Below are 25367 nucleotides of genomic sequence, written 5' to 3'. Positions count from 1 at the left end.
CAACATTTCTATAATATAGACAAGATGGCTGTGGATGGTGACTTTGTTAGAAAGCTTCATTTGGTCCATGGACATCTGTGTGTTTAAGCTGAGCTACATAGTAACATAATCCTTTTCTTCTACCTTGAGCACAAGGCCTGAAACTTTTTGGGAAGGGGGTCTGGTTGATTACATTGACGCCAGTACTTAACTGGAACTTTATTTTATCAATCTTGAAAAGCTGAACGGTTAATTCAACCCCAATGGCAACTAAACTCACAACATGACTAGTCAGAAGAAATGTTGCTGAGCATTTCGTCCATCACGGTAGCCATTCTATCAGCTAGCCACCTTCATATATAATAATGAGCTGTTAGGAATCCTTGCAGAATTCAAATATTACATGAGTTCTTGCAAGTACCAACTGCAGATGATCCAGTATGGGAGTCCTTATGTGACCACTCAACTGGCTAGAAATAGCAGCCAAAGCTCTTTATTGCATCTAATTGTCTTGCAACAGAAAATGGGAAAAGAGCAGATACATTGGATAATATCATCATCATCATCATCATCATTGTCGTTTAACATCCGCTTTCCATGCTAGCATGGGTTGGACGATTTGACTGAGGACTGGTGAAACCAGATGGCTACACCAGGCTCCAATCTGATTTGGCAGAGTTTCTACAGCTGGATGCCCTTCCTAACGCCAACCACTCAAAGAGTGTAGTGGGTGCTTTTTACGTGCCACCAGCATGAAGGCCAGTCAGGCGAGATACAATAAAGCTAGAAAAAGATATGATGATATTCAGCTGTAATGCCTTCGAAATTTGTTCACTCATAGCTGACCTCTCGTTAAACGATAACAACTAACTGCTGTTATATCTGTTTAATGGAAGCCTAGTTTATTTACGTATCAGTCCTTGGTTTTCAGGCACTTCTGTTGAAATCAATAAAGTATGTACAAGTAGATTTATTTATGTCATTCCATTTAAGTGTCACTGAATCAGTCCTTCACTCTAGATTTGCATTGAACAATGTCTTGTAAGTGAAATTTGGTTGACGGACCCTGCACAGAAGCCTAGTGTATGTGTGTGTGTGTGTGTGTGCATGCATTCATATGTGCACATGTGTTTGTTTCTGCATGTCTTTGCAAAAAGTGATGTTCATTAAAGTCTCTTGCTTTGACATGTGAAAAACCACTGGGGTAAAGTCCCTTACTTGAAGACAAGTAAAGGTTGGGGTTAGGAAAGGCATCTAACCTTTGAATACTGCCTCAAGAAGTTACCATCCATCATATGCAAGCATAGAATGAGCAGACATAAAAATGATGATGATGATGGTGCATGTATGTATGTGTGTCTGTGTGTCTTGCTTTCCTGTTCACTTTTAGGGCATTGTAAGTGTGTATCTTGTGTATTTTTAATTTTGAGTACTTAGAGTGTGTCTGACTAATTATCTCTGTCAATTGTAATGTACTTCTAGAATTGGTGTAGATTGGTTGAGATAGTTGGTTCCTTTCACTTGCAGTGACTTCTTTATATTTTGGAAGAAATATATTTAGCCTATGAACTCTGTTTACTATATAGGAAAGGCTAGAAATAAGTTATTTTCCTGAAATATTGCAGAAGTGAATCCAAAGGCCAAGTCTTCAGCAACAGTGCTTATAATAATAATAATAATAATGATAATAATAATAATAATAATTAATAGTAATAATCCTTTCTACTAGAGTTACAAACCCTGAAATTTTGGAGGATGGGGAAAGTCAATCACATCAACCCCAGTACTTGATTAGTATTTAAATTTATTGACTCCGAACGAATGAAAGCTTAAGTTGGCCTTGGTGGAATTTGAACTCTGAATGTAAAGATGGGCCAAATGCCACTAAGCATTTTGCCTGGCAACGCTAATGGTTCTGCCAGCTCGCTGCAATGATAATAATAATAGCTCTAATAATTTTTAGGTTACATTCACTTCAACTTTATAGTTAAACAACACTTTAATCTTTTAATCTCAAAAAAAGAGGAAGTGTTACGTATTTGTGTTTTCGTTTTTAAATGGTTATCTGTTCATTTGTTTTAAGTGTTTGATCTCTTAGTTTTAACTTTGATATAATTTAGATTTTTGTGTCAGGAAAGAAAGATGTTCCTGATTTTGTCTTTTGTACTATTTCTATAAACTACTTGTTCTACATACTTTTGCATTATAACCTTTCAGCAAAAACAGCCTTTTTTTTAAAAAATTTTTTAAAGTTTCATCTTATGCTTAATTGTAAACATCACTTTTTTGATACCTGAGACTGTCAGTGGGTCTATGATGTAAAACTTCCTGTTTTAAAGTTATCTAAATTAAAACCTCCCATTAAAATTTAGCGTTAGTTTAGGTTCCAAACACTAGCTTAATAATAAAGTTATTTCATGAAATTCTTCAGAATCTCTTCAGCAAGACACCTGTAACTGTCTCCCTATAACCTTTTCATCATCACCTCCTCCAATGCTTCCTCCCCTCTTAAAAGTTGGGGGGGGGGGACACAGACACACAAACGTATACACACACACACACACACACACACACACACACACACACATATATATAAGCTACTTACCACACAGCCACTCCTACGCTTTATGTCTCTTTATATTATATTATGAGTTCAAATCTCACTGAAGTGAATCTTGTCTGCAATTCTCATTTGGCGAGGAGTGTGAAATGAAACACTCTTGTAATTGATTTAGTCTCGCAATAGAATTAATAAAGTTGAATATAAAAGGTCGATTCTATTGACTAGTTGAACGAATTCTTTTGAGCGAACGAAGTTGTCTCTACATGGTTGTTAGACCAACTAAAAATAGCAGCCACATCTCTCTCACAAATTAAACCATACTATATTAAAAAAAAAAAGAAGAATGGAACCATATCTAAATAAAAGATGGGATGGTCATGCAGTTGGAACGTCTTTGATCAAAAATTTACTGGATCAGAGCTGGCTGATTTGGGGCTTAAATAACAACGGCTATAATTTTTTATCGGTCTCATATTTTACATAATGGCCTGCAGACAGTTTAAAATATGTTTGTATTCTTTCACTATCGGAATTTGCTATTTAGTGAAATGTTTTTTTATTAATTATACTGTCACCTCAATTTATTTCCGGATTGTTGTGAAAAAAAACCATGTTTACCTGTTAAACTTGGTTGCTGCTGCTTCTGTTGATATTGTCGAAGCTACCACTGTTTTGCCCCCGGTGAACTTTGATCCTGTAGACTTTTTCAAATAAAGGTTTCAGTCATAACAATGCTGTTTTAGTTTTATTTAGTTATTTTCCCCTTTTCTTCCCCGCCTGTCAGTAGGTGTGATAAAGTCAGTAGGGTGTGATTCGATAGAAACTTGCCTATTATTTTTAGCAAGTCAAGCGGCTCTCGTCTTTCCCAGCATGTTTATGTCGTTTGTCCCTGAATATATGTCATCAGCTTTGCTCACCTATGCCTCCTACCCCCCCCGGCAGGTAGATAATTAAATTTTTTTCTTTTCTAATCCAGAAGCAACTCACATGTCCATTAGCCTAGATGTACTGATAAAAATATCTGGTGTGTAAGTGTATGTGTGTTGACCTTCATCTAATTATTTTGATTCACCTTCAGATGAGGCCCTCTTAACTTAATTTGAGACATACTGCCCTTAAAATTTACGGGCTTCAAATTTGTACTTTATCAACTTGAAAGACAGTGCTGACATCTGTTGTTGAACCGGAGCTTTATTAGTAGAAAGAATTATTATTACGGAGATGTACTTGCATAGCAAGTGACCTGATCTGAGATCGTGTGCTGGAACGAAAACAATTATTATTATTATTATTGTTATAATGTGGATCCTCGTCCAGCAGTATGTTGTTGTGGGTACTGTAATATTTCTTGTTGTCACTATTATGTTGTGGCGGTATTCCACATCTTATTATCTTTGTCTCATCTATCGTGCTACTTCCACAAGACAGCTTTGTAACATCTTCCTTGACGGTATCTTGAACTTATATAGATCACGTAACTGACACCGACTCCAACTGAGAACTACTACTGTCCCCCTATAATGACTGGCTATCATACCACATTGTCATGTGGGAAGTGGTGTACCATTTTCACTACAACAATTATTATGGTAGCAAGCTGGCAGAATTGTTAGCACGCGTTTTTAAACAATCACTTATGATTTGTCCCAAAGGATCAACCTTTAAATAAGAATTTTGCTTCCACAAGCAAAAGCTCCATGTGTCTTTCAGAAAGCTCCATACCAATTTAACTTTATGCAGCATTTCTGTTAGTTTATATGCAGGCTATGTGGGAAGACGGAATAAAGGGGCTTTTGCTAGCTTATCTCTATGAAAAAAATAGCTCCCTTTTCTGTTGAAAAAAAATAAACTCGCAGAAAGGAAGTTTCAATGTCTCCCTTCAATTTCATTACATCATTTATGTGGTTGTTTCTGACAAGAAATTTCATTTTCATTTAAAGTAATTATATTTTGTAGTCATTATCCTCAATCTACTCCCAAAACACTTCACTTGCTCTACTTTGCATTGCTTGCAAACTTATATGTTCCATGATCATTAAAGTGCAATGACTCCCACAATAACTGGCCTTCAATTTGATTTTCCGTTCAATTATTCGGTGAAAAAAATACCACCAAATCAACTTAAACCGTCCAAGGGACAGGTGCATTTGCTAGTATATATATATATATATATATATATATATATATATATATATAAAATTAATATAAACAGCAGGTTTGCAATGTTTCACTATGTTTCTAACACTATATATATATATATATATATATATATATATATATATATATATATAAGATTTTTTTATGTTTTGTTGAATTAAACAATCATTGAATATTTGTAATTACTGCATTATACCAATGATTTACAAATTGACAAATACTTCTCCAGCCCCATCTCCAAGAGCTTTGTGCAAAATTCCCTGCCCCACTTTGTATTAACAAGAAAACAAAACTGTTTTCTATGGCTGGATGCCTTTCCTGTCACCAAACCTCACCTATTTCCAAGTAAGAAGTAAGGTAATATTTCTCTGTGTCTGGAAGATGGCAGTGAGCTGGCAGAATTGTTAGTGCATTGGGAAAAACGCTTTGCAACATTTCTTCTCTTTAGACGTTCTGAGTTCAAATTCTGCCAAGATCAACCTTCTTTTCATCCTGTCGAAGGTCGATAAAATAAATGCCAGTTAAACATTGGGGGTTGGTGTAACCAACTTACCCTTTTCCCTGAAATTGCTGACCTTGTGCCAAAATTCGAAACCAATATATCTCTTTGATCAAACAGGCTTTCATGGAAGATTGCAAATGAAGGACACCACTTGCCTAACAAGGACATTCATTTACAATTATTATGTGATGTGAAGGCAAGGAGGCAGTAGTGCGCACACACATAGACATGTGTGTGTGTGTATATATATATCTTGTTTCAGTCATTTGACTGCAGCCATGCTGGAGCACTGCCTTTAGCTGAACAAATCGACTCCAGGACTTATTCTTTGTAAGCCTAGTACTGATTCTATTGGTCTCCTTTGTTGAACCGCTAAGTTACAGGAAGTAAACACACCAGCATCAGTTGTCAAGCGATGTTAGAAGCACAAACACAGACATACACACACATATACACATATGTATACGATGGGCTACTTTCAGTTTCCGTCTACCAAATCCACTCACAAGGCTTTGGTCAGCCCGAGGCTATAGAAGACACTTGTCCAAGATGCCATGCAGTGGGACTGAACCTGGAACCATGTGGTTGGTAAGCAAATTACTTACCTCAAAGCCACTCCTGTCCCTATATATGTTATGATGGGCTTCTTTAAGTTTCAGCCTATCAAATCCATTCATTAGGCTTTGACTGGCCTGGAGCTATTGTACAAGACACTTGTGCAACACTGGGATTGAACCCCAAACCATGTCGTTGGGAAGGAGGAAGGAAACTTCTTACCATCAGCCATGTCAGTACCTTTTGATTTTAGTAAAACGTTAATTTGCCCATCTCTTTTTCAATTTTCATATCACCTGCTTCTGTGATGCTGCTTTCTCTGCAGACCATGTTTCTTCCCATGATTTATGACCAGTCTGCACAGGAGAGGTGAATTGAGACAAATGTAGAAATAAGTCCAGCAATACAGTGGATGCATATTCATTGAAGTCGTGGTGAAAATGAACAAATTTTTGTCTCAGCTGTCAAAGTTAAACAGCAGATCTTATTACTCATTCTTTATCTATCTGTCTGTCTGTCTTCTCCATCTCGTTCTTCTTCACTCTCTGTAATCATGTCTGAGAATCTTTCAAGTGATTTATAAAAGAAAAGTTATAGACAGTTTTAACGTTCCTGTTATTAAGCAATTTTTATCTTCTTTAAATATCACAACTCTCTTCAGAAGCTTAATTTATTAAACAGATCATCATCATCATCATCATCATCCCAATGAGGTAACATTAGTCTTAAAAGAATCACCTGACCAACGAAATGAAAGGTCAGAGGGGTTAAACCATGTATTACCTGACTAATCTGACACTGGTGTTCCATGAATGGAAAAATTTCTTTCAAATCTGCTTTAAGTCAAGAGACTTGAACAAACATCCCCTCAAGGATTTAGGAATCATTTATATATATTTAATAGTTTATTGATCATGTTTCATGTCAACTAGCTGTCTGGAATAGATTTCAAATCACTTGGGACTATGAATGAATTGGTTTGGTCTTATGAAATAACGAAGGAACATTTATGTAGTAATTTAACTTGCTATGGATAACAGTTGACTCCCTGAAATCTCACACCACTTATTCTCTTCAAAGAAGACTGCATTGAATAGTGTAAAATGAGTGGTCATGGCCAGAACATATTTTATTATAGCTCTGCTGAATCAAGGTAGACCTGGAGATAAACAACAATAACTTGATATCATATTTAGTCTGAGATTTATCTTTATTTAACAAACATTAAATCATACTGGTTTTCCTGCTATAGTTCATTGTCCTTCGTAAGATCCTGGTGTGTCTTAAAACTGTTTACATGTTGATGACTTAGATCAGCGTGGTTGAGTGCGATGTTTCTGTGATGTGAAATATTTTCTCTACTGTAGTTGAATGTCAGCTGAAGCAGCATCAATTAATGATCAATATTTCTGGGTAGACAATTACCTGCCTATCTTTCACTCTGAACTAAAGCTGTTACTTTAATAACTGATAACTACTGGTACAATGATTTATGTCATTGTTCCATTGTTGTGTGTTCTTATGATGTTATATAAGGCCTTCTTACTTCCTGACCAACCACTGTTCTATGTATCATATGTCTTGGCATTATGTTGCAAAATCTCTTCAGCAAATGAACAGTTTTTTGTATTATATTCCTGTAAAACTCAGCTGCCTACTAATGGAAACTCTACTTGTTAACCATGACATTATTATGGAGTTTGTTGTAGTAGTCGTTTGGATTTTTAAAAGACTGGGATTGCTGTTTTGTTCATACAAAATGGTATGAGAAAGTGTCAGGAAAAACATCAGAAGGAAGAAACTCAAAATAAACACAGTAAAAAAGCTCCAGCAATTGTTTAATAACTGTAAATATTAAATCAAATGCAGGTGATTTAGTGGCAGAAATTGTAGCATGCTGCTTTAAATGCATTATAGTATTTAGTTCTGAGTTCAAATTTCATCAATGTCATTTTTTCTTTTTTCATCTGTCTGGGATGAATTAAATGAGTACCAGTTATATGCTTGGTTGATTCCTTTGACAACAACTCATTCTTTAAAAGTTTGTGGCCTTGTGTGAGAAATCACAGTTAAATCAGGTGAAAACTCAGCAGTTCTGATATGTCAAGGTTTTAGTTGGAATTTAAAGATATTCTGAAATAATATGGTTGAAAAGCCTCTGCTAGACAACAACCAATGGCCTCAGGGCGCGTTGATTTCTTCTTTTGTGTTAGGATGTATATAACCTGAAAGACAACTGTGGTGCTCTGTGATCTGTTTCAAAAACAAATGGTCCAGTCTATCGCACTGTGTTCTACACAGTAATTCACCACCCTAGCTTTATAGTGTGGGTTTCAAAGAGATATTGGTGGACCACACTGAGATATTTGACTAGCTGCTTGTGTACCAGGATCTTTTCAAAGAGCTCTACAATAACTACTGGTCTAAGTCTCCTCTGAACCTGCTGGTGTTGCCATCTATCTCATTGTCAGTTTTGTATTTGAAAAGAAAGCATCATATTATTCACCCACCTGGAACTGATGGACACAGTCCGATAGCAGTCACCTATCTCACCACTCTGTATTCAGGTCCCTGATGGGTACAGTGTAATAGTCATCCACCTCATTGCTGTCTACTCAGGCCACTGGTCAACACACACACTGTGATAGTAGTCATCTACTTCATTACTCTGTGGACAGGCCACTGGTCAACACTGTAATACTTGTAACTTATCCCCATTTCTGTTGTAGCCATGGTCAACACAGTTGGTAAATATTATAGTAAGTTACCTCAACACCGTCTCTGAGCCATTTATTACCTTTAACCCTTTTAATACCAACCCACCTGATGCTCCCCTTGGTTCTATGGTACAAACTTCTGATTTTAAAGTGATTTAAAGTAAAATTTCTTGTTAATTTGTGTTAAAAACTATCAGCTTAATAATCATAAATTGTTTTACTATATTCTTTATTATTTTCAAAGTTAATTTAAATAAAAAAAGGGTGCATTTCACCAGGAATATGGTAACAAAAGGGTTAGCCCTTTTAGTACCAAGCTGCCCGAATTTGCTCATACACAAGACTTCATATTTAATAATTTAGTCAAATTCTTAATGATAATGTTGCATTTCAGTAGGTAAATAAGTCATTTTTGTTTTGCAGTATTCCAAACATCACCTTAATGTACCAATATAAATTTTAAAAGTTTGTAAATCATCCATTAATTATTTTCAAAGTTAATTGTGGCATGTAGGCCCTCTAATTTTCTTAGAAATATGGCCATAAAAAGGTCAGCACAGTCTGTTAGTTATTAGGCCAAGATAGCTCATTTATTCCTCTACCCATGCATTTTTTCTCTCTGTATGTACACACATACATGTGTGTAGTATGTGTACTGTTTACACTGTGGCTCAAACTCTTTGTATGGTTATGTGTATGTTAATGTACACATACATGCACACAAATATTTATTCACACACACGTGAACACACACAGACACACAACAATGACTCAGTCTCCCCCTCTCTGCATTGTCATCATTGCACTGCATCATGGGAGTTATACATCTTACAATATCTATTGATCTGTTACTACTACTACTACTGCTACTGCTGCTACTACTATTGCTGCTACTGCTGCTGCATCTGCCAATACTATCACCACAACCACTATTATCACGGCTGCCAATCATATATTGATCTATATCCATGATCCTGCTATCTTTTCTATCATCATCATCATTGCCAACTCTACTGCTATTCCAAGTGAACAACTGTGCAGTCACTCGACCTGCTAGAGATAGTAGCCAAGTCTCCCTCAAATCACACCATCTTATATGAAATAGACAGTGATGCAATGGAAACTGTAGTCCCTGATGCACAGAGAAAGCAAGAGGGAATGGCTGGAATGCCTTTGATCAGGGCTGACCTAGGGTTAAACAGTAGCAAGAATTCATGGTTGTGTTAGTGGCAGCAACATCACTCACCACCACCACCACCACCACTACTGCTGCTGCTGCTGCAGCAAGAGCTGTCCAAACATACCTAATGTAGATAGAAAAACTACATTTTCTCGGCTCCCTTACTGACTGGGTTTTCATAGTTGTTTAGCCTCAGGTCAACTCTAATCCAGTAGACCTATGAATAAAGATGTTCTGACTGTGACCATTCCATCTTTTATTTTGACCTAATGTATTTAGGACAACATTATTGACAAGGCTTTTTTTTTTTTTTGTATAACAGTAGGGTGTAATTTACAGGGACTTGCTTGCTATTTCTATCAGATCAAGTGCTCTTGGATACTCTCTTCTGGTATGGTGATAGTAAGGTAGTGATAATGATGGTGGTGTGGTAGTGTTTTGCTCTCACATGGGTTATGTAGTACTAACTGGTGGTGATGCTTTTATATTGGTGCAAATATATTGTGATACTAATGTATACTGGAGTTGTTTTACACTAGCATTAGTATTGTAGTGATGGCACTACTAATGGTGAGTAGTACAGTAATAACGTTAGTAGTGGTACTAATAGTAGTAGATTGTGTAGCTATGGTGCAAATAGTAGTGGATGGTATAGTGGTGGTGGTACTAATAATAGTATATAATGTAGTGGTGGCAGAAATAGTGCTCTTTTCCCCCCACTACTGTTTACAGTTTGTAGACTGTAGCTGTTGTGTTTGTGTTTGCTGTGATATTTTGGCACCAGCCAATAAGAAAGTCATTATATAGTCACTCAACTTGTAAGAAATAGCAGCCTAATTTCACACAAATTACACTCTATGGACTCCAAGAAGGAAGCATAGATACAGTGGACGATGAAGTCCTACAAGATATTAAAAGAAAAAGATGATCATAGGTTTGTGCAGTCAGACTTGGGCCAAAAAGCAGCAATAGTACTGTTGCTGTGGATGGAACCACTGTTTTCTAACAGTCCACACAGACTGTCTGTCACTCACAGTTGTATATCTTTTATGTAATTAAAAATGCAGGTATACAGCAGTATATGAACTATACACTATACTGTATAGAAACAATGTGTATATATATTTATATATATGTGTGTGTGTGTGTGTGGATATATATGTGTGTATGTATTTATGTATATTTTAAAAGAGATGGTAGTTGTATAGACTGATATTTGTCTAGACAGTTATCGAGATTGCTTTGCTGTGTTTACAATATAAATTTATCAATACATGATATATAAAAATGTCTGGAGAAAAATAAAAGCATGTGACTTTATAATTGTGTATCTGTGTCTGTAAGAGTGTGTGTGTGTGTGTGTGTAAACTCCACAATTCTGATAGAAAATAGCAACATATTTTTTTGGGTATCTTACTTTGAAAATATTCCAATAAACCTCTATATTCTCTGCCTGTCCTCATTTTGATCAAATGTTGTTGTAGGCTGTATGTGTATCTGATTTCATCTGTTCTTTAATTGATGAGCCAAAATACAACCACTTTGCCATAATATTTCAGTGGAATTCTACATAAGCAAGAATCCCCATTTGGTATTTACTGTAAACAACTCCTTTGCAATGTCAGAACTACGTATATATATTGTGATTTTTCCTGTACTTAGGGTGGCATGTATGTCAAACCTTAGATCTCTATTTCAGGTATTTAGTTGATACCTTATTTATTACTGCGTGCAAAGTATGATTTTGTATGATGGGAAGACATGGGCACAGAATACAGTTGGTGTATGAATGATGGAAAGAAAGGAAATGTGTTTGATGGTAATGTCAACATATATTATTGATGGGGCAGAAGTGACCTAAGAAAGAGAATGGGCATATGACAGGAATTGGTTACAGTGTGCCAGAAAGAAAACTGGTGCAGCTATGTGATGCATAGAAAGCATGGCAGTTGGGCGAAGCAAGGATAACACTTTCCATACTACAAATGCCATATTAATGGTTAAAGGATGTATATCAGTATCTCTGGGATTTTATGGCTCTGTGAGTGATGCATATATGTACCATTGATATTTCATAGCTATAGAGAAAAGACACTTCTATGTGTCTGTGGTATGGATAGTGTTAAATGAATCAATTGGAAGAAGTATGGGAAAGAAGACCATGGAAGAAGTAGTGTTGGCTGACCTCTGGTTGCTGAGCCTCATCATCATCATCATCATCATCGTTTAACGTCCGCTTTCCATGCTAGCATGGGTTGGACGATTTGACTGAGGACTGGTGAAACCGGATGGCAACACCAGGCTCCAAAGGAGATAAAAGACTGCAGCAAGAAGACCTCAATGGATGTGAAAATGATGGTGATGCTGATTGATTAATGTCTTATACATGCTACTCAATATTTTCTTCTGTAAAGTTTGCTTTACCATGACTGTTATAGGAAGTTAAAGATACGCCTTCATTTAGCTGAAATAAGTAACTGAACTAGTTATTTATCTGTTTCATTATGGAATATCTGTTTTTGCATGTTGGCATGATTTAGATAGAGATTTACTATTACTTGGTCCAGCTTCATCTTGGCTGGGAATCTTAACATTGTGCGATCTAATCGCATTACTTCCTCTTACATCTCCCACAAACCTCTGTTGCCATGGTGGCTTTCTATTGTCAGCATACAACAGTTGTCGTCCATACCAGCCTGTCTGACTGCCTTTAACACCCAGTCTCCCTCTCTCTCTCATCTCTTTTGTTCTCTCCACCATTCATACATCTTCCACATTCAATACTTTTCTCTCATTACTGCATTGCATTTTACTCCTTTCATAATATTCTGAACCAGTGTCATTTTTAACATTTTATTGTGTGTGCGTGTGTGTGTGTGTGTGTGGTAGTCCATTAGTTTTATAGTTTGGGGCTCTTGAGCTAATTGTTAAATACCATAAAACTAAATATGGCTATAATTTTTCAGACTATTAACTTCTGGAGGTGAAAAATATTTTAATATTTACATTTATACTTTGTTTTGATTGACTGTTTTATTACTAGATGTGTACACAGTAGTGAACTGGTTTTGAACTCGGATCATTTATTTCTAAACTAAGATAGTAATGAAGCTCTCATCCACTAGGCTACTAATGAATGTGCAATTAATTAACACTCTGTAGGTTGTTTAACCATTTTGTTATATTTCTATTGAAATGTACTGCTTTTTATTTCAGTTAATTTTGAAAATAATGAATTTAGTGAAATAACTTGGTCATTTATTAAATTAGTATTAGTATTTGAACCATAAATTAACATGAAATTTTGATGGAAAGCTTTTATTCAAATCACTTTGAAGTATGAAGTTTGTGTCATTGTACCAAAGATAGTGTCAAGTGGTTTGAGCTAATGTCAGTCCTGTGCTTATTGACTGGTTTTTCAACAAGCCTTTATACTGTTTCTTTCTGTAGTTTTCCATTGTCGTTTGTTGTCAATAGCTTCATTGGTGTCAGCAACATCTGTCTTGTTTTTTTCATTTGTTTTTCCATGCTTTTCAATGGATCTTCTTCAACACAGCTTCTCACTTCTTGCTGCAGTCTTTTGTCATCTTCATAAAGTTCTGTAACCCGAGACCAGACTTCACTTCTCCCCATGTCTTCTCTACAGCAAGTTCCTTCCATTTGAATTATTTGTCACTTCTTTGCACATTTGTCATTCTCTCCATGTTTCACATGTCTGTACTAGCTTAGTCTTCTGTCTTGTACACTACATCTGATGCTTACTTGGTTTTTCTCTCAGTTCATTTGTACTCCATTGTTTATACACAGTAACATTACACACCCAGTGGAGCTTTTTGTCTTATTTCTTTCCAGCCTTCACACATCATCTGCATTCACTGTCCATGTTTAACCCTTTAGTGTTTAAACTGGCCATATCTGGCCAGAATATTATCCTTGTTTTATGTTCAAACTTATGAGATTCAGCCTCTCACACCTACCCTACAATGTTATTCTAAAGATAAATAATCACATCATCAAAATCTTTTATAAATCGAAGGATTACATTAAACAAGAAGAGGGTGATGAGCATTGAAGGACCCAGTTGAACCATCCAACCCATGCCAGCATGGAAAACGGACGTTAAACGATGTTGATGATGATGATGATGATATATATATATATATCTTCAAGTAGATTCAGTAGAGGAAGTAGCTTTTGATATATATATATATATATATACACACACACATATGATGAGCTTCTTTTAGTTTCCCTTTATGAAATCCACCCTCAAGGCTTTGGTTGGCCCAAGGCTATAGAAGAAGATACTCAAGGTGCCATGCAGTGGGACTGAACCTGGAACCATGGAGTTGGGAAAGCAAGCTTCTTAACACACAGCCATGCTTGAATCTATAATATATATATATACATATATATATATATATATGTATATGTATGTATGTATGTACGCACACACACCTACTCATCTTTTAGTCCATGACTCTTTACAAGGCTAGCTGAGACTGGTTGGAAGAAGCTATCCTCAGACTGCAGGCTTGGCTCAGATGCTTGTAATAGAGTGGAATCCATGGTGTTGAACTTGGCGGCAGATTAAGTCCACCACTACCCACATGAAACATGGCAAGATTTGAAGAATGCATATTGCCAGGACAAATACTGCATGGCATCCAGTCTATTATGTTTTCACCAATCTCACGCCCTGGATAGGTACCTTTTTGTCAACCCCAAAAGGATGAAAAGCAAAGTTAATTCCATTGGGATTTGAACACAGAGTGCAGAGAATTAAACAAATACTGTGTAGCATTCTATCCAATGTGCTGATGTCTCCAGTATGGTATGATTATATAGTTTGTAGTGACAGTAAGCTTTTAATATCTCAAACTTCTAACTTCAGTTTCTGTCCTTTTCACTTGTACATCATGGAATAGCTGTTGGTTGTTACATTTTCCTGATGTTTGCAGGGGATTCACATCAGTGGACAAAAATCCGGATGTTTTTTTGAGAGACTCTGAAATGTTTATATAGAAGAACATGTAAGAAAATCTTTAATGAGAGGAGAGGCATCTTAATCAGGGCTGGCTGAACATATATGAAGCGCAAAAGGAAATCGTTGCTATGGAATGAAATATCTATAATTGACAGAGCCATGGTGGTAATGTAGAGAAATCAAAAGAAGCAATATATACAGAGCTCATAGAAAGACCAATCAGTAATTCTAGTATTGAAATTAGATCAATAAGCATGTTGTTACTAAAAAAAGATCTAAAAATGTGACGTTAATTCTACATACTTAGTGGATAAGAGTATCCCCTTATTTAGAAATATAGATATTATATACACTTCCAGGAATAAGATACTTGATGACAATCAGAAATTAAACTCATTAAAATATGGTGTAGACGTAAATATTAAAGCATTTTATTATCTCTGAAGATGTGGTTGATAGTTTGAAAAATTTTAATTGTATTGAAAAAATAATCTCGGAGATTTAGACATTTAACCACAAAGCTTAAGTTTCTATGATCTTGGTTTCAGTATTACTGTTTTAAATATGCTGGATTCATTCTATCCAGGATTCTCTTCCCTTTCTATAACCCTTTTGTCATATTTCTATGGAAATACAAGTCTTTGTTTCAGTTATCCGTTTAGCATTCATGTTACTCTGCCAAATGCAGTGCTTGTATTAGGGTGTTCGGAAACTATTTTTCATCGCCATGAAATATAAATTAACCAACCATGTCAGAGCTAAGGTCGAGTTGGCAGGAACTGTCTAGGAATAGTGTATCATTTCTTCTATCCCGCAGTGTATCATTCATAGTTATTTTGGTAATTAATCCCATAGAAGATAAGAATTTTATGAAACAATACATTCATCATTCTTTACTGTATGAGTTTTGAAAGGAAAATACCACTACAGAAGCAATGAAAAACATTTGTGAAGTGTATCTGGATGCAGTAAAAGCTTATACATGTCAGCTGTGGTTTACAAGGTTTAAAGATGATGATTGTGACATATCCAACAAGCCTTGCTCTGGAAGAAGACCAGAAATTTAATGTGTCATATTTGACTATCCATGAACGTCTCAAGCAAATTGGGAAGACATGCAAAGAGTGAATTTGGGTTCCACATGAGCTTATGTTTCTGAACCAAACACAACATTCTACCATCTGCAGCAGTCTTCTAACCAGGAATAAAAACCTGTCATTTCTGCAGTACATTGTTACAGGTGATGAAAAATAGGTTTTGCATCACAACAGAAAATGAAAAAGACAATGGTTATCATGTAATGAGAGTCCAGTATCAACACCAAAACCAGAACTCCATCCGTAAAATCCTTGCTCTGTGTTTGGTGGAACATGAGAGGTACTGTCCATTACAAACTACTGGAACATGGAAGGACCATCAATGCAGATGTCTGTTGCCAACAACTTGATTGTGTAAGTGAAAAATCACGTTGAAAGTGACCAGCTTTGGTAAGCAGAAAAGGTGGCATTCTACAGCATAACAATGCCTGGCCACACTCTTCAAAACAAATCCAAGAGAAAATAAGATTGTTAGGATGGTAAGTTCACATCCTTCAGACTCACCTAACTTAGCACCTAGGGAATTTTATCTGTTCCAATCACTAGAAAATTTTATAAGAGGTAAAACATTCAGAAACGGAGAGGAGGTTGAAAAGTCTTTCAGACATTTTTTTTTCTAGGGAAAGAAATAGGTTTCTTTGAATGTGGCATAAAAAAATTACTTTCCTGTTGGGCTGCAATCATTGAGAACAATGGCGATTACATTCTTCATTAAAACTATTCAGATAAACATTTGTTTTTATATCATCATCATCATCATCCTTGTTTAATGTCTGCCTTCCATGCTAGCATGGGTGGGAGAGTTTGACAGGAGCCGGCCATGCAGAAGCCTGCTCCAGACCTTTCTGGTAAAATGCAATTACTTTCTGAACACTCTAATATATTCACATTGTTTTGAATTAATCATGCATTATCTCATGATTTCAAGATTTTGACGATGTGATTATTTAATTTTAGAATAACATTAAAAGGTAGGTTGAACATAAAACTGGTTTAAACATAAAATATATGGGCTTGATATTGATGGTTTGAATACTAAAGATTAATTTTGAAAATAATAAAGAATTTATTGAAATAGATTTGTCAGCATTAAGCTGGTGTTTCGAATATAAATTATGAAATTTTTGTGGAAAGTTTTCATTATATTTTAAATCAGTGAATTTGTATCATAGGGCTTGGGCTGGTTTGTATCAAAAGGCTCATCATGGTATGCCTACAACTGCAGTGTTATTGCTAAACATTGAACAGTCCATCCAGCTGTTACTTAGTGTTACACCATATTCAAAATCTAGTTGTTCTTACACATCTGAACCAGTTCAGCCATCTGTTGACATCCTGCTACTGACAATGGTCAATATTTCTGTCTTGATAGACACCTATACAAACAACTTGCCAGGTAAAGAACAAAGCCATACCTGCTGGTGATGTGATATATATAAACAAGCTGGAGGAAAAGAGACTTAGTACTCTTCTTTTTTCTGATTTCAGTCATTAGATCAAGTTGATGTTGGGGCAACACATTTAAGGCATTTAATCAATAATATTGAACCCCAGTACTTTGTCTGGTACTTATTTCATTGATCTTGTAATCTCTTATTTCATTGATCTCTGAAAATGAGCCTATGTGTTTGTGTGTACCCGATGGTTGTAAATGAGGATCATTGTCATGCAAGATTGCTCATTTTGAGTCTTCTGTGGAAAACATGTCTGGCCAGCCGGGAAATATTGCTTAGCTTCAACACAGGTGAGCATTGGAGACAGAAAACAGAAAGGACTTCTGGTTGTAGGAAATCTACCTCAACAGATTCTATCTGATCCATGCAAGCATGGCAAAGTGGACATTAAATGATGATGGTATATATTCATTTGTTTTATGCTTATTTTTCCATGCTAGCATGAGTTTGATGACTATTGAGACATGGTTTTACAGCTAAGATGCCTTTCTTGTTTCTAACTTTTACCTTTTTACCTGTTTCACAGCCAAATGATCTTTTATTTCACTTGTCTCTGAAGGCACAATGTGAGCGAATAATTTGGTCATGGAAGTGACATTTAATACTGCTTGTAGCCTGCAACTTATGTAGATGTAGAGCGAAAGACATGCCATATTAAAATTTCTTACTTGAAAAGCAGTAATGGTAAGGGTTATCAAGAGGAAGGGCATCTGGTTGTAAAATTACATGTTGCTAATAAGAATTCAGTCAACCTATACTATCATGGAAGAATGGATATAAAACAAATCACTGAAAAATCACACACACACACAATATTGATTTCTGATATTGGCAGAAAGTTATATTTTTAGAGGAGATACAGTTCAGTGAATTCATACCCTCACTTATTTATTTGTAATATTTTGAATATCAATTTGTCTCTATTGAAAGCTGATATAACCTACTAAAGAAGCCTCTACATGATCTGTCAGTCTGCTAGAAATAGCAGCCAAGTATCCCTCATATTGCACTCTACTTAATGGTCACATTGTTTAATGTTGTCCTAGATATATATATACCAGTTTTGAATAAGGAGTGGACATGCTTGAATACATTTGATTAGAGCTAAACAACAGCAGCAGGAATTCATTTATTTATTTATTTGCATCTGTTGTTATACCAGGTGAAAGAAATGAATGAAAGCCAGATCTCGTTGTCCCTAAGATTTAAGTGTGATGAGGAGGTGGGTCCTGAACGATATTTTTGAAGCCATAACTAACTCTGCTCTCCCTGTCGATGTAAGTGTATGTTGTATTGTGTGTGAAAGAAAGAGGCTGCTTTTGAATGAGCAAATCTATTGACTTTTGACTTACGAGTGGCTGATATTCTCTGCCACTATAGTGTCTATGTTGCTGTTAATCTATATATGCAAATTGCCAAGCCTCTGTGCTTTCATTGCTATAGCTACTGTTAATGATCAGATCTGTGTGAGTGTGTGTATAATGTGTGTATGTATGTATGTATATGTGTTGCAATGATTCATTATGATGACAGGTTCGGTTTCAGTCAAGTTTTAGCTTCACACAATAGACACACGTCTGATCAATCAATATGACTAAATGTGCTTTAATAATTCTAACAGTTGTTACTTATTTGTTTTCATCTGGAAGATGTAGAGGACAGGTGGTAAGCTACTCTCTTTGTTGAGGGGTGGCTTGTTAAAGCAATTTCTACTTAAAGGTACAGTGGAGTGGGGAATAAAATAAAAAGGTGTTTCTAACCACTGATCTTTATATATTATATCAGATTTCTTACACCTAAAGCTGTGGTAGGATTACTGTGTTGGACATGTACCAATGGGCCATGTAGATTTGGTGCAAGTGCCATTTTCAGTTAGAAAGGCTTGTTATCAACTACTTCAACCATTGGTCTAGTTGTTCTATCCTTTATTTTTTTTTTCGTTATCTCAGTGTAATCTAATCAATGTTTCTTATGCCCATTATAACAAACAATACTTTTTTTTATTAGCTACAGTGGGAACAAAATAGACAACAATGAGGCACCAAATTAAATATAAAGGGTATTGTCTCACTCTCTTACTGCCTCCATGGCCTTCAGAAATTCTGCTTTGGTTGCGATATGATATAGTTAACAGTACCTTGGTACATACAGAAGTGATGTTATGTCGCACCACACTACCTATTCACAGCTAGGAAGACTGAATAGTTGAAGGTTGCTGGACAGCAAAACATTGTTTGTTGAGCATGGAAGATATTGAGATATACTAGGGAAAATTTAGAGGAGTGGTTGTGCAGATTTCAAATTTTGGTCTCACTATTAAATGACACATGGTCATGACACATGTGGAAAGGTTTTCTGTTGAAGGTCCTTATTTTTATTTCATCTCTTTAACTGTGTTAAGGCGGAAGGAACATTGTCTATATAAGGGAGTGGTTTAAATAGTGTTGATAATGTGCCAGTTTGTAGCTTAAAGGTTAGTTGTTCTTGGAAAACAATTAACTAGATATGAGCTCTACTGGGATGGATTAGTGTTTAATTAATGCCAGGATTAAGGGATGGAATACAGTAAAATTAACAAGAGAAAAGGGTTTGAAAGAGTGTGATCAAGTTCAGGAGATCAGAGGGTGTTATAGAAGTGATAGGACAGTTTATTGATACCAATGTGTTGAATAAGTGTTTTTGCTTTCCATTGAGAAAATTGAGTATTTAAACAACCATGATAATGTGTTGTGTACTTGTGTGTGTGTAATAGCCTTTTTTTCCAACCAGTTACCATGCTTGACCGATAAATCCACAAGTTTTTTTATTCTCTCTCTGTTTATCTCTCTTATTCCTTTCTGTTGAAGAGCATAGGCTCGAAGCCTAAAGACTTTCTTACTTTCTCGAGCGTCAAATACATCTGCTTGTTGTTCATATACCTGTCTTCATCTTTTTTCGTGTAAATTTCAACTTATATAGATATATATATATATATATATATATATATATATGATTGGGACTTTATTCTCATATAAGCTATCAGACACAACTTGAAAGTCCAAGTCAAAACAAAATTTATATTAAATTTGATTCACCTTTTAATATCGAGTCATGTTTCAATAAATGTTCTGTCGATATCCTAAAATTACTTTCCTGTCAAGCAATCATCTGCTTGCTTTGTGCTTTCAAATCTGTCTGGAGTATAAAAATATCTTGAAGAAACAGTTAAGTTTGGTGACAAGAAGAGCATTTGGTTGTAAAAGTTCTGCTTCAAAGACTTCCTCATATTATCATGAAAAGACCATCATCCAGCAAGTAAACAGTGTGTGTGCGTGTGTGTATATTAATATCATATTGGAGAAAAAGAACTAAATATGGGTATATATAAAAGTCTTTAATCAGCAAGAAAAGTTACAAAAGCGACTCATTGGCCAAGAACTTTGTATGACATATATGTATATATCCAAGTTTTAAATATTGTTATGTTGCATCAGATAATATTCACAACTGATCCTTATATCTTTCTGTCTTCTTTCAGGTCTGTAAGAAGGTTCATGCAGTGTACTTGCGGCCCAAGACTGTTGACGTTGTATACAGTAGTAGCCTCTCTACTGTCGTTTGGGCTGAGTCTTGTCAGGCAGGAAAGCACCTTGCTGTCCTCTCACAGCCTGTCTTCATCGCTGACCAGTGCCCACTGTTCAGCAGCTTTCATATTTGCCGTGCATCACCTCATTTGCAGCTGTCGTTCTCCATTGTCACGTTGGACGTGTTTATTACGTTGTCCTCGTGTGGTCAGCAGCCTCCTTTCTAGTTGACTGCCACCATGTTGTATGTGTTTCTTGTTGAGTTAGGCCAGATGCTAACCATTGATACTTGCTACACCACTGAGACGTAAGTATGACACATTACTCACATCTCTTATATCGTGTCTTCACCTGTCAAAAGCCAAACAGGCCTCCCAGCTAGACTTCAGTTCTAGCATACTTTCACATGCATTCAACGAAGTAAGAATTAACCGTTTAGCATTCAGATTACTCTGTCAAATGTGATGCTTATTTATTCACATTGTTTCAAATTAATCATGCATTATCACATAGCTTGAAGATTTCGATGATGTGATTGTTATTTTTAGAATGGTATTGTAGGGTATGTGTGAGAGGCTGGGGCTGGCCAGAGCCAGTTATAGCCAGTTTAATTGCTAAAGGGTTAAAATGTAAAGGGACAGATATGACTAACTCTTTAGTTATCATATTCCTGTTGAAACACTGCTTTTGTTTCAATTCATTTTTGAAATTAATGAAGAATTAGTAAAATAACTTTATAACTTAATCATCATTAAACCTTCTTAGGGAAAGTTTTCATTTAGATCCATATAAAACAGGAAGTTTGTATCACAGAACCAAGGGTGCTCTGAGATTGGCTGATATCAAAAAGGTTAAACAAGGCCATGAATGTAAAGAAGGACAGCTAGAATGTTTGGGTGGGGCTTGCAAGAAGTTATGGATACTAACCTTCTTCTGACTCACTTAGAAACAAGCAATGTTCATAGAAATATCATCTTCTGTGTAAATTTACTGTCAAAAGGTGACATTTTAGTAGCCTCATGTGAGATCATATTGTGTCATGTCATATTTCCTTTATATCACGGTAACATATATTTCCCTTCCTATGCATATTACTGTAGTTAAGAAATTTGCTTCCTGACCACATGGTTTCAGGTTCAGTCTCACTGTGTGGCACTTTGGACCTTCTGAATGGTTTGGTCAGCAGGAACTGAAAGAAACTTGTGTAGAATATCTGTGTGTTTGTTTACACATGGTGTAAACTACAAGTGCTATAGTCTCATTGCGTTTTACCTCCAGTGATGTGTGAAATAAGAAATTATTTAGTTAAGTGTAAGTGACAACAAAGTAATGGGGCTTTGTATATATTATCTATATATTTTCATGTGCGTAACATCTTATCATTCCTAAAGCTGTTTGTAGAGTTATTATTAATGATTACCCAATGTATTGATTGTCGTTGCAGGGTCTCTGTCCTCAAGTCTCATGTTGCCAGGTTATGTAGAATTGCTCCAGACAAACAGGTGATGTTGGTCAGTGGTGGAATTAGTTTGGACAATAGCTGTCGTGTTGGGCACTACTGTGCTGGAACTGTATGTATTCTAATTTCTACTTTGATATATTTATAGGCAAGAGTGAGAGAGAGAGGTGTGTGTGTGTGTGTGAGTGCGTGTGTGTGTGTGTATATATATATATATGGCTGATAGTTAGCAAGGTGAGACACACATAAGAAAGAAGGAAACAAAGGACCACTGATGAGGTCACAGAAGTGTGACGAAAGAACTCTGGCCGAAATAAGATTAAGATTAATGTAATATAAAGCTGAAGCAAATTAACACCAAATATACAGTGCGTGTGTTTTTATTGGCTAAACTGGCAATATGACCATCCCCAAGTACAACAACATATATATATATATATATATATATATATATATATATAGTTTGAATTTACAAAAAAACAAATAAAATGAAAGATAAAGACAGGTGTGTAAACAACAAACAGATGTATTGGTCTAATGCTTGGGGGAAGTGAGAAATTCTTTTACGTTTCGAGCCTACGCTCTTCAACAGAAAGGAACACAGACATAAACAGAGAGAGAAAATAAAAAATGGTTTAGTGGCTAGCAATCAATCATATATATATACACATATACAAATGAGTAGACAAACGAAAGAAGGTCACTCAACACATTTATTGGGGGTTACATGTATAGACCAAAGCATTTGATTCAGACTCATTGGTACTCTGAGTTTCATGCGTGTGGTTAGTCTTTGACCATTGGGTTCTGAATGAGAGTTTGATTGTAGAGAGTCAATGTTTATTACTGGATGTTAGCCTGTGATTGGTGGAGAAAGGTCACGCAGTATAGCAGTTTGATGTCAGTATTTCAGCAACAACAATTAGTTGGAAAATACTGCATGGGGAACAGGAAATCAACCCCATGGGGAACAGGAAATCAACCCCATGGGGAACAGGAAATCAACTCCATGGTGGACAGGAAATCAACTCCATGGTGGACAGGAAATCAACTCCATGGTGGACAGGAAATCAACTCCATGGTGGACAGGAAATCAACCGCATGGAGAACAGGAAATTGTGTGTTGGACAAGAAATCGGTTGTGTGGTTGGGGGGGAAGTAGGAAGGGGCAGTAGATGTGGGGGTGTATATGTATTTACATGTATATGCCCATAATCTGCTTGCATGTATCTGTACTTATTCGAGTGTGTATGTGTGCTTACACACACACACACTCGTATAAGTACGGATGCATACACGCTGATATATGGGCATATACCTCTACATATATACTCTCACATCTACCACCCCTTCCTACTTCCCCCCAATCACATAACCAATTTTTTGTCCACCACATGGTCGATTTCCTGTTCACCATGTGGTATTTTCCAACTAATTGTTGTCGCTAAAATACCAACATCAATCCGCTATACTGCGTGACCTTTCTAGATCAGTTGCAAGCTAACATCCAATTATAAACATTGACTCTCTTCAATCGAACTCTCATTCAGACCCCAATTGCCAAAGACTAGCCGTACGCTTGAAACTCAGAGTACCAAGGAGTCTGTATCAAACTGTTTTGATCTATATATATATATATATATATATATATATATATATATATATATATATAGACTGGAGCCTGGTGTTGCCATCCGGTTTCACCAGTCCTCAGTCAAATCGTCCAACCCATGCTAGCATGGAAAGCGGACGTTAAACGATGATGATATATAAAGGGGTTTGTATGATTGTGTATAGAAGAATATATTACTCAAAGTAATTCCAACTCTGTCTGTTTTTTATGTTTTATTTATAGTCTTATAATAGTAATGTAAGATATAGAATATATAGTATATATAGTAAAATGAAATGAAGTATTAGTTGTCTTATTGAATAAATGAAATATTGAGTATCAAATATTAAAGGACTAATATAGTTTCTTGCATTTAAGCAGTCTTCAAGGTCCCATGTTGTGACAGGAATGTTTCAACTGTAGTTGACTGGCTGTCTTTTGTCCTTTATATACAGTGGGGGGGGGGGGGGGGATAAATATTCATACATGTCAAAATTCTTTATTTATTTAATTTCTAATGAACATAAATGGGATATACCAAAACTATATTTGCATAAACATACATAAACTAAGAATATGCAAAAGAAACTAATAAATTATAGTAACCAATGAATTTATATACAATTATAAATGTTTAGGAGTGAAAAAAAGTATTCGTACAGAACATAAATAACTGATAATTCTGATTTAATACTTCATAGCATAACCATTATTCAGTTTCACTTCAACCAATCTCTTCTTGTAGTTCTTAATCAACGACTTGCATGTTTCTTTAGGAATTTTTTTCCATTCTTCTTGACAAATTTTCTTCAAATCTGGAATGCAAGTTGGGGCTCTTGAATGAATTTTAATTTTCAAATAACACCACAAATTTTCAATGGGGTTCAAGTCAGATGACTGGCTTGGCAATTCTAATAATTTTATATTATGATTGGCAATCCATTTTTTTGGTAAACTTCGCTGTGTGCTTAGGGTCGTTATCCTGTTGTAAAACCCACCCTTCACAAAGCTGGAGCTTTTCTACAGAGTCCCATAAATTATTGTTCAAAATATTTTGGTACATCTATGCATTCATTCTACCATCTATCACATGTAAATTGCCAGTGCCATTTGCAGAGAAACACCCCCACACCATGATGTTGCCACCTCCAAACTTTACAGTAGGAATTGTTTTTCGGCGAATAGGCGGTATCATCTTTCCTCCAAACATGGCTACGCGAATTTCATCCAAACAATTCAATTTTCGACTCGTCTGTCCATAGAACATTTTCCCGGAATGTATCAGATTTATCTTTATGTTCATAAACAAATTTTAAACTGGCATCTCTATGCCTTTTAGTCAACAGCAGAGTTTTTCTAGGAGAGCGTGACTTCAGTTCATTCCTATGAAGTTCATTGCTGATTGTTCGTAGTGTAACACTGGTCCCTGAAGCTAACAGATCTTCTTGCAACTTCTTTTTGGTAATCATTGCATTTTTTTCAATTCTTCGCTTCATTTTTCTTAAAGATCTAGGGGAAATCTTGCGTGGTGCACCGGATCTT

General features: G+C 35.9%; 1 protein-coding gene across 3 annotated transcripts in view; it reads left to right on the top strand.

The window, feature by feature from the left end:
• LOC106874584 (RB1-inducible coiled-coil protein 1) overlaps positions 1-25367 on the top strand; it is a 122742-nt gene that overhangs the window by 42049 nt on the left and 55326 nt on the right. For all 3 annotated transcript variants that reach the window (XM_014922372.3, XM_014922371.3, XM_014922370.2), the window contains exons 2-3: positions 20709-21061; positions 22199-22325. In XM_014922372.3, the coding sequence (XP_014777858.1) occupies positions 20994-21061; positions 22199-22325 (195 nt within the window). In that variant the 5' untranslated portion in view covers positions 20709-20993. The remainder of the gene's footprint in view (positions 1-20708; positions 21062-22198; positions 22326-25367) is intronic.

Source organism: Octopus bimaculoides, chromosome 8 (genome assembly GCF_046866305.1).
Source record: "Octopus bimaculoides isolate indiv1 chromosome 8, ASM4686630v1, whole genome shotgun sequence".
In the NCBI taxonomy this organism is placed as follows: Eukaryota; Metazoa; Mollusca; class Cephalopoda; order Octopoda; family Octopodidae; genus Octopus; species Octopus bimaculoides.
This window is presented reverse-complemented; position numbering and strand designations above follow the sequence as displayed.